Raw genomic sequence first — 10792 nt, forward strand, 5'->3', positions numbered from 1 at the left:
TAGAATTAAACAGATGGACACTGATCTCCATCTCTGGTTCTGTATCGATCTCTTTACTGATGATATGAAAGAGAATAAAGTCAAATACTCACTAATGACTGCGGTTCACATTTAATCGCCCGCCGCACCAGGGATCTGGAGAGATCATGTGATCTAATGAAAACACTGAAATATTGCATTTTGTACATTAGCATTGTTTTTATTAAGTGCATAGCATAAGTGTTTTGACATGATTGTGCCAGTGTTTATCATTAATGATCAGTGACCTGAGAAGTACACACACTCATACACATCTCACTGAATATAGTGCTCTTATCAAACACACACAACAGAACATGCTGATACAAACCCTCAGGCTGCACCAATCACGGCCTCTGCTGGTCAGGTGGGCGGAGCTACTGTCAGAGCGGAGGGTGCGTCTCTCACACACACACACACACACACAGGTATACAAACATGAAATCATTGTGTGTCTTACAGCATACAGAAGTGGGCTGAACTCTGACCTGTGGTTCTGTGCAGGGAAAGCTCTAAACGTCACGGATCTCGGAGGAAGACTTGTTTTTTCAATATATTGAAACATTCTTAAATCAAGATGCATTTCCTGGAGACATTATTAAGTCTCGTTTACCTGAAAAATGTATAAAAAATGAATAGAGTTTGTGCTTATTTTTTCACGAGTGGACTCTCATTTAGGTTGTTTGGCATCAAACGAGTTTAAAAGGATAAAGCCTTCAGAATGTCCTATAGTGTGAGAGCACAGCATTTATTATTTATCATTTTGCATAGTTGATTAGAACAAGCATGACATCACATCCTGTTGCTCATCTTTGCAGCAGGCCCTAAAAATAGTTACTTTTGGAAATATTACAAAAGTGTCTGTGTTTGTTGAACAGATATGGGTATTTTTGCAAGCAAAATGTGATATTATTTTGAAGTAAATGTTTCGCCGGTCACATATTTTTGGAGCTCCATTTACAAAAACAGATATCTTTCTGTCTTCTGCGTGACATTTACTACTGAAAAGAAACCTGTGTGTGAGTCATGCTCTTCAGACGGTCCTGCTCCAGTGATGGACTCCAGGAGACGTCACCTCTGACCTCTGCTCTCTAACACACACCACGGAAGGCACACATGAGTGCAAACACATCATCAACTCCTCTGCCTTAATAATGTCAGTCTGATGTGATGCTTGTGAGAGATTCCTAATGCTTGGGTGGGATCGGTCCGGGTCTCAGTTCCTCCTCGGTGAAAACAGAAGCATTAATAGAGCATCGTGTCACTGGTGCACAAACACACTCATGATCAGAGTCAGTGTGCGACAACTGCAGTGTTTTATCCCATTATCTGAAGTGGAATCACGTTCGGAAGAGAACACTAGCACACGGTCACGGCAGCATGTTCACTGGACACAGCATGTGAATGAACACCATGATGGTATACTCTATCCCACAATGCAATGCACTTGATATGACCTTCAAGAAACAAGTTATTTTTGAACAACTGGTTCCATCATCTTGAAGTCAGTGGGATTTGTATGTGTGTTTGTAATGAGGTCTGTGGTGAACACATTATATTCTATGACATAAAATTAATCAGTAATAGTGTTTTTAAAGCTTTCACATGTCTTCAAAAAGACGTTTGCTTACAAGAGTGGCAGTAAACGGGGAAATAGGGACATTAATCGGGTAAACTCTTCTACTTTGTGTTTATAATCGCGTTTTAGCAAACTATTCTCAAAATTTCCAACTTACAGATTTTAAATAATGAACAAGTTGTTGAAGCTTAATGACGGTGATGTTGAAGTCATGTGACTGTGGTGTAGTTTGTTTATAGCATTAGCTTTTTACTTCTACCGATTGTTTGTAGCCTTCAAAATTCATAAAAAGTTGTGTTCATAGATAATCAGAATGAACAAAACATGTAAAAAATAATAAATTTTGTTGGACACAGAGCTTGTTTATCTGCAAAAATCAAAAATTGTGTTAAAATGCAAAACAGAGTTTTATCTGACAGATATTTAGACGCCACGTGCTGAATTAAACATGCAATATAATGAGATCATGTTCGCTATATGCAGTCTATACCGCGCAGTGATCAGTATGCTAGTATTCAGTTTTCAGTCTTTAACCTCTGACCTCTCCTCTAGCTGTACTGTGGGGTCATTGGGGGTCAGAGGTCAGTGGTCGTGTGTGCAGGTGCAGTGTTCTGGCGGGTATGTTCACAGGTTTCGGGGGGATCTGTGGTTTGAGCGATGCGGTGCGCCTGACGAGAGCCGCGCGCTGGAGGACAGGAGGCTCGCTGTAGCTGTGCTGTCGCGTCAGACACGAGCCGCCCGCGACTAGCGGCCTGTGTATCTCGTAGATGTTGCCCGCGAGCGACGACTTCTGGTTGAAAGTGTGCCGGCGGGCCGTTGTGACCCCGTTTCCCATCTTGATGAGGACTTTGCGCTGTGATTGGACGGTGTTGCCGTGTGGCCGTTCGGGAAGCGCTTGCAGTGGAACCTGCTGAAGCGCTGTGGTTTCAGGCGTCTCGTTTAGGCAACTGTAGTACGAGGAGGGCATCTGTAACGTCAGGCTGTACGACACTGGATCCGTGACATCACGCACTTCTGGATGCTGGATGTGTTTGAATATGTCGTCCCTGTGGTTTTCTGAAGGTGTGTGATTGGTTGGAAACACCTGCAGGGTGGAGTTGTGGGTGTGGCTTCTCTCCCATTTGCTGTTCAGAGCCTTTAGGTTCTTGATTGGCAGCTCGGGGGTGGAGTCCGGGGTGGGCAGCGTCGAGACCAGCTCTTCCTCCACGGTTGCGTGTGGTTTGACGGGCGGCTGCCGGCAGGGCGGGCCGGAGCTGTAGATCTGGGAGGAAGTGATGTCGTTCTTGTCGGGTTTGGCGTCCAGCAGGCGGTTGAGTTTGGCGAGGCTGTTGAGCGAGAGCGCGTGTGGAAGCGACGCCTCGGGCTCTTGTTCTCGCTGGGATCTCTGACTGCAGAAACACGACACCAGCAGACCCGACGCGATCGCACCCAGCACGAACGCCACCAACACACACGCGCCCAGAAGAGTGAAGTGGAAGCCGTCGCTCACACTCGCCGCGTCAGGAAGCTGCTTCACTCCTGCAGACACACACACATTCACTCCATCTTTGAATCTCATTCATTTTGTTTGTTCTTAAATACAGTCAAACCAGAAATTCTTCAGACACCAGATATCATTTTTGATATGTTTCACTAGTGTGTGCAGGACACTATAGTTCATTTATGTGAGTGAGGAGAGCAAAATAAAGTAAACTGTGACATATTATACCCAAATATTCTTCATCCAGTGACTACCAGTGACATTAATACACATTTGGCACCAAAAATGATTCCTCCACTTTGAGCTGATGATGTTTTGCTGAAGTGTGTTTTCTGTAATTGCTAATGCTCTTTTTACACACACACTGAACAACATGAAGCATTGCTTGGTCACTGGTTGAGCTAAACTGGTATTATCTAATTGTGTAGTTAAATTTAACAGCTGACAGATATTCAACATAATTCATGTGTGAGAGTCTAACAGAAGGACGGACAAAACCAGTCAAATATCCACTGATCTGAGAACTCTGAGTTCTGCTCATATTTATCACCATTGTCTAAACTATAGCGAATAAACTGTGATAATGTGAGAAATGTAGAAGGTGTCTGAATATATTTAGGTTTGACTGTATAAATGTTGCTTTGCACTATTTTAATTATATGCTGTGATGCTTTGGCAATGAAGGATCTTAAAACTGAAGCTGCATTAGAGTTTCTGACAAGATCTTAAAGAGAACTGATGCACTGAGCCTGAAAATATGAAGCTTTTGTATTATTGGTAACACTTTCCATTTACATATAATACACACTGCAGTGACAGCAATGATTAATAATGTAAACAATGATTGGTCATGATAATGTGTGATGTCACTATGCTAAATTTGGAAAACAGTAGATTGTAAATTGCCTTCTGACTGATGTTAGCACTGAACCTCACACACTCAGTATAATCAGACATGACATCATAATGTGTGTGACACTGACCAGACGCTGAATCCACAGCTGAGTTCACATCACTTCCTGCGGCTGACATCACATCTGAGCACATGTGAATATAGGAGAGATTAGAATAAGTATTAGAACAGTTAGTGTTATGACAGTGTTTATATATACATTTTTGCAACATTGTACAACACAATTCCATAATATTGGAATATATGGAATATTCCATTCATCGAGTTTCTTAACAGGTTGAGCTTGACTTCATAACAGTGTTTAATGAGAAACTTTAACAAAACATCAGTGTCACAATGATTCACAAATGGCAAAATTCTCACATATACTTCCTAGAACAATATTTCCATTTATCTGACATTCAAATATGACAGAACTGAAGCATCACTGCTGTAACTCACTCACCGGGGCACGTGTCAAATAAATGTGATTGGTCCCCATCGATGTCCTGCTCAAAACCGGCCCTGCTCATCATACAAACACAGACAGGAAGGTTAGTGTGATATGAGCCATCACTGATCATGCAGCAGGAAGTGATGTCACTCTTACTTAAATCCCGGGGCCATGTCAGCACAGCGGCCCGTCCGCAGCCAGATGCAGTATGGGTCATGTGTGTATAGACAGCGTCTGTGGAGGAACAGGGAGAGTTATGAGTTTGACTAATAAAAGACTAATATGACCACGAAACCATCACGAGTCGCACGGGTGTATCTGTGGCAATAGCCAACACATTGCCTGGGTCAAAAATATAGATTTTTCTTTTATGCCGAAAATCATTAGGATATAAAGTAAAGATCATGTTCTATTAAGATATTTTGTAAATTTCCTACCGTAAATATATTTAAAAAATATATTTGTGAGTGAATGCAGCAAAAATCACAAACATAAATGATCAACTTTAAAGGAGATTTTCTCAATGTTTTTGCACCTTCAGATTCCAGATGTTCAAATAGTTGTATCTCGGCCAAATATTGTCCTATCATAACAAACCATATGTATTCAGCTTTCAGATGATGTATAAATGATTCTCAATGTCAGAAATTGACCCTTGTGACTGGTTCTGTGGTCCAGGGTCACATATGTGAAATAATACAAAGACTTTGTTGAAATCTTCACTGGTTTCATGTTTTCTGCAGGGTTAATGAAGGTAAATCTAGTATTTTACTGGAATGTTCATAAGTAAGCGCAGGTAATTGATCATGTGACCTGGCCTCACCTCTTGCAGGTGTCGTGTCGAGCGCAGCGGCTGAGAGGAACTCTGATGATGCAGCTGGAGAACGCCACGAACAGAGCGTGATGCTCCTTATCCAGCGCCAGACCCAGAACCCTGCGCTCACCGCTACACCTGCAACCACACGCCAGGCTTTACATCAGTGCGCCGGAGAGAGGTCATGTTCTATCTACAAGCTGAAGCGTACACTCAAACCTAAATATATTCAACATTTCTCACATTATCACAGTTTATTCGCTATAGTTTAGAAAATGGTAATAAATATGAGCAAGACTCAGAGTTCTCAGATCAGTGGATATTTGACTGGTTTTGTCCGTCCTTCTGTTAGACTCTCACACATGAAGTATGTTGAATATCTGTCAGCTGTTAAATTTAACTCCACAATTAGATAATACCAGTTTAGCTCAACCTGTGACCAAGCAATGCTTCATGTTGTTCAGTGTGTGTGTAAAAAGAGCATTAGCAATTACAGAAAACACACTTCAGCAAAACAGGGAATCATTTTTGGTCCCAAATTGTTATTAATGTCACTGGTAGTCACTGTATGAAGAATATTTGGGTGTAATATGTCACAGTTTACTTTATTTTGCTCTCCTCACTTACATAAATGAACTTTAGTGTCTTGCACACACTAGTGAAACATATCAAAAATGATATCTGGTGTGTGAATAGTTTGTGGTTTGCTGTATATCTTCAGACTGATGAGCTGTGGGTCGGACACTCACTGCGTGGGATTGAACACGTCGAGCTCCTCCAGTAGTCTGGACCCGTGCGAGCCGTTGGCTTGAGTGCTGGTCAGAACCTTCAAAACCTGACCGTCCTCAGAGCCCAGAAACACAACGCTGCGGTTCTTATGAGGCCCGGCGGCCGTATCCACAACTATCTGAGTCAGTTTATACCTGCACAATACACACTCATGTCAGTGTGTGTGTGTGTTGGGTAGGTTTATGGGTCGGGTTAGTGTAAAGGGACAGAATATACAGTTTGGACAGTATAAAAACCATTACCTCTATGGAGAGTCCCCACAAAGATAGTAAACCAGACATGTGTGTGTGTGTGTGTGTGTTTGTAGTACCTGCTGGCGGTGTTGGTGATCAGTGGTTGGCTGTTGACTGACGGCACAGACTCGTCCATCAGTGGGTGTGTCTTAATGAACGACAGCACAGAGTCTGGAAACTGAACAGAGGACGAGTAGGAGGACGCCGAACCTTCACCTGCACACGAACCCGGACTGAACACACACACGCGCACACACACCAGGGTTACTTTACTATCATTCATTGAGTTTTTGTTAAAAGCTTTGTTTGATATTTTCTGTTAGAAAATATCCTAGAAAGTGAGATTGTCTTGACGAACATCTCACCGTGGTTTGGGCACGTGCTCCTCCGGCACTGGCGTCCACATCGAGTCACTGTTCTTCTGCTCTTTAAACTTCCCATTAAACACTCGCTCGATGTCATCCAGATAAAACCCACAGACGGCTGAACCGGGAATGCTGAGACACACAGACAGAGTTAACACACATACGGTGTTTCTGTGCGAGTGTCTGTGAGTGTGTGTGTGTGTGTGTGTGTGTGAGTGAGTGAGTGAAGCCTTGTTTATACTCGACGCGTCCGCAAGAGCGCGAAGGTGCGCACGGCAAAATGATGTAATTGCGGTGTGGGCGGTCGTGCGCGTTGGGTGCGCAAGACCCCATTTCGCCTGGCGGTGTGCACGGCACTTTTTGTAACATCGCGCGCGGCGCCGCATCCGAAGATGAACGACTTCGAGCCGAATCAGGCCGAACTGGTACGTCTGTACCAGCATGTTTATGATCCTTCTATACACAGAGACATTTGCATTGATGGGCGACCATAAAAGCCTCTCATTTTGTGAATAGGAACACATTTGCATTAAGCACCCAGTTTGCACTCTAAAGTAACTGCTTACATTTATAAATAAGCCTACAATAGCAGAAGTAAGCCCTGCTGACGAAATTAAGGTTTAAACACTCTTCAATAAGGCTTCAGTTGTTTAACGAGTTTGTACAAGAAAGTACAATACACCTACTGCATTTATTACTCTTTTAATATGAATCAGCTATTAATAAACTACTAATAAACGGCAAACTACTTCTTCACTGCTGATTCCTGGTGGTCTAGAGGAGAATTACTCCGAGTCGCCCCCTGTCGTTTCACAGAATAGCACAACGGCGAGCGCGTCAAGTATAAACGCCTCGTCCGTTTGGAGAGGTGCGCGCGCAGTCAGCGGAGACTCGCGCTCGTGCGGACGCGTCGAGTATAAACAAGGCTTGAGTGTCTGTGAGTGTGTGTGAGAGGTGTGTGTGTGTGCACCTGTTGATCTGTGTGGTGAACACTCCCACCACAGCGGGCCGCTGGTTGATCTGAAGCACGTTAGTGAGCGACTGAAGCACGTCGAAGTAGAAGAACGTTTCTCCAGGAACTGAGCAGTTCAGCCGCGCCTTCAGGAACGACGTCCAGTAGCGATCCAGCACACGCGTGGAGCCGCCGCGGTCGTTCTTACACACGCGAGCCACGCGCGAATACACCACCTACAGCACGGGGAAGAGGAAGAGGAGAAGGACTTTGCTGCAAGTACACATAACATCCCAGCAAGCAATTCTGCGTTTAAAAGACGTCTAATCGCCGTCCAAACACAGCCCAGACGTCTAGGCTACAACTAGGCAGCATTTGGGCGGTCAGTGAAACTGTAATAGATGTCTAACCAGAGCCCAAGAATAGACTAGTCATCAGTTAGATAACAAGAAATGAAATGTGAGGAAATGAAATCAATCACCTTGTAATCACTGTTTATTTTGCTTACATGATGGAATATCAAACATCTCGCAAGCTATTTTGGCAAAAATGTCATTGAACTAAATTTACGTTTATTTTGTCTAGAAGTGATTTACTCATAGCCGCACTACATCGAGTCTATAGTTAACCGAGACGGTGGAATGACGGCTATTGCTTGCTGGGATGAGCACTTGTACGGTACGCTTCTGTTTGGGTCTCAGACACGCATGCTTCACCTTCCCAGCAGCGCTGTGCTCCACTGCGATCTCACTGAAGAAGAAATACACATAGTTCCCGTACTCTACCGCATGCAGGAAGTGAGGCTCTGCAGAGACAACACAACACAACTCAACTCAGGTAAAAAAATCGCTCAGTTAAAGGGATAGTTCACCCAAAAATAAAAATTACCCCATAATTTACTCTCGCTCAAGCCATCCTAGGTGTATATGAAGCACTTTTATGATGGATAGATGCACTAGATGCACTTTTATGATGGACAGATGCACTTTTATGATGGATAGATGCACTTTTATGATGGATAGATGCACTTTTATGATGGACAGATGCACTTTTATGATGGATAGATGCACTTTTATGATGGATAGATGCACTTTTATGATGGACAGATGCACTTTTATGATGGACAGATGCACTTTAATGATGGACAGATGTACTTTTTTGATGAATAGATGCACTTTTATGATGGATAGATGCACTTTTATGATGGATAGATGCACTTTTATGATGAATAGATGCACTTTTATGATGGATAGATGCACTTTTATGATGAATAGATGCACTTTTATGATGAATAGATGCACTTTTATGATGAATAGATGCACTTTTATGATGGACAGATGCACTTTTATGATGGACAGATGCACTTTTATGATGGACAGATGCACTTTTATGATGGACAGATGCACTTTAATGATGGACAGATGTACTTTTTTGATGAATAGATGCACTTTTATGATGGATAGATGCACTTTTATGATGGACAGATGCACTTTTATGATGGATAGATGCACTTTTATGATGGACAGATGCACTTTTATGATGGACAGATGCACTTTTATGATGGACAGATGCACTTTAATGATGGACAGATGCACTTTAATGATGAATAGATGCACTTTTATGATGGATAGATGCACTTTTATGATGGATAGATGCACTTTTATGATGGACAGATGCACTTTTATGATGGACAGATGCACTTTTATGATGGACAGATGCACTTTTATGATGGATAGATGCACTTTTATGATGGATAGATGCACTTTTATGATGGACAGATGCACTTTTATGATGGACAGATGCACTTTTATGATGAATAGATGCACTTTTATGATGGATAGATGCACTTTTATGATGGACAGATGCACTTTTATGATGGACAGATGCACTTTTATGATGGACAGATGCACTTTTATGATGGACAGATGCACTTTTATGATGAATAGATGCACTTTTATGATGGATAGATGCACTTTTATGATGGACAGATGCACTTTTATGATGGATAGATGCACTTTAATGATGGACAGATGTACTTTTATGATGGATAGATGTACTTTTATGATGGATAGATGCACTTTTATGATGGATAGATACACTTTTATAATGGATAGATGCAGTTTTAAGATGGATAGATGCACTTTTATGATGGACAGATGCACTTTTATGATGGATAGATGCACTTTTATGATGGACAGATGTACTTTTATGATGGATAGATGCACTTTTATGATGGATAGATGCACTTTTATAATGGATAGATGCGGTTTTAAGATGGATAGATGCACTTTTATGATGGACAGATGCACTTTTATGATGGACAGATGCACTTTTATGATGGACAGATGCACTTTTATGATGAATAGATGCACTTTTATGATGGATAGATGCACTTTTATGATGGACAGATGCACTTTTATGATGGATAGATGCACTTTAATGATGGACAGATGTACTTTTATGATGGATAGATGTACTTTTATGATGGATAGATGCACTTTTATGATGGATAGATGCACTTTTATAATGGATAGATGCAGTTTTAAGATGGATAGATGCACTTTTATGATGGACAGATGCACTTTTATAATGGATAGATGCAGTTTTAAGATGGATAGATGCACTTTTATGATGGACAGATGCACTTTTATGATGGACAGATGCACTTTTATAATGGATAGATGCAGTTTTAAGATGGATAGATGCACTTTTATGATGGACAGATGCACTTTTATGATGGACAGATGCACTTTTATGATGGATAGATGCACTTTTATGATGGATAGATGCACTTTTATGATGGATAGATGCACTTTTATGATGGATAGATGTACTTTTATGATGGATAGATGCACTTTTATGATGGATAGATGCACTTTTATAATGGATAGATGCGGTTTTAAGATGGATAGATGCACTTTTATGATGATAGATGCACTTTTATGATGATAGATGCACTTTTATGGACTTGAAAACAGAAACACCCATTCACTGCCATTGGAAGAGCCAGGACATGTTTAATATAACTCTGATTGTGTTCGTCTGAGAGAAGAATGTCATATACACCTAGGATGGCTTGAGGGCGAGTAAATCATGGGCTAATTTTAATTTTTGGGTGAACTATCCCTTTAAATAGCAGCGCAGTCTCCTCAACAACACACTTGATCTGAGGAATCATTCATGATCATATAAACGTCCTGATGAAGTTAAAGCGGC

The 10792-nt window shown here is 41.7% G+C and overlaps 1 protein-coding gene and 1 long non-coding RNA gene across 3 annotated transcripts in view; both read right to left on the minus strand.

Moving 5' to 3' along the window:
• Positions 1 to 178: 178 nt before the first annotated feature.
• LOC130092408 (uncharacterized) lies at positions 179 to 552 on the minus strand. Its single transcript, XR_008807917.1, has 2 exons — positions 326 to 552; positions 179 to 293 (listed from the first exon to the last, which is right to left on the minus strand). It is a non-coding gene; the product is annotated as an uncharacterized LOC130092408 (long non-coding RNA).
• Positions 553 to 2016: 1464 nt separating this feature from the next.
• sema6d (sema domain, transmembrane domain (TM), and cytoplasmic domain, (semaphorin) 6D) overlaps positions 2017 to 10792 on the minus strand; it is a 38114-nt gene continuing 29338 nt past the window's right edge. For both annotated transcript variants that reach the window (XM_056260250.1, XM_056260249.1), the window contains 10 exons: positions 8293 to 8381; positions 7595 to 7812; positions 6625 to 6756; positions 6337 to 6492; positions 5987 to 6160; positions 5247 to 5375; positions 4580 to 4657; positions 4436 to 4494; positions 4061 to 4114; positions 2017 to 3115 (listed from right to left, as the gene is read on the minus strand). In XM_056260250.1, the coding sequence (XP_056116225.1) occupies positions 2163 to 3115; positions 4061 to 4114; positions 4436 to 4494; positions 4580 to 4657; positions 5247 to 5375; positions 5987 to 6160; positions 6337 to 6492; positions 6625 to 6756; positions 7595 to 7812; positions 8293 to 8381 (2042 nt within the window). In that variant the 3' untranslated portion in view covers positions 2017 to 2162. The remainder of the gene's footprint in view (positions 3116 to 4060; positions 4115 to 4435; positions 4495 to 4579; positions 4658 to 5246; positions 5376 to 5986; positions 6161 to 6336; positions 6493 to 6624; positions 6757 to 7594; positions 7813 to 8292; positions 8382 to 10792) is intronic.

The sequence above is a fragment of the Rhinichthys klamathensis genome, unplaced genomic scaffold (genome assembly GCF_029890125.1).
Source record: "Rhinichthys klamathensis goyatoka isolate OS25496 unplaced genomic scaffold, OSU_Roscu_1.1 h1tg000176l_1, whole genome shotgun sequence".
NCBI lineage: Eukaryota > Metazoa > Chordata > Actinopteri > Cypriniformes > Leuciscidae > Rhinichthys > Rhinichthys klamathensis.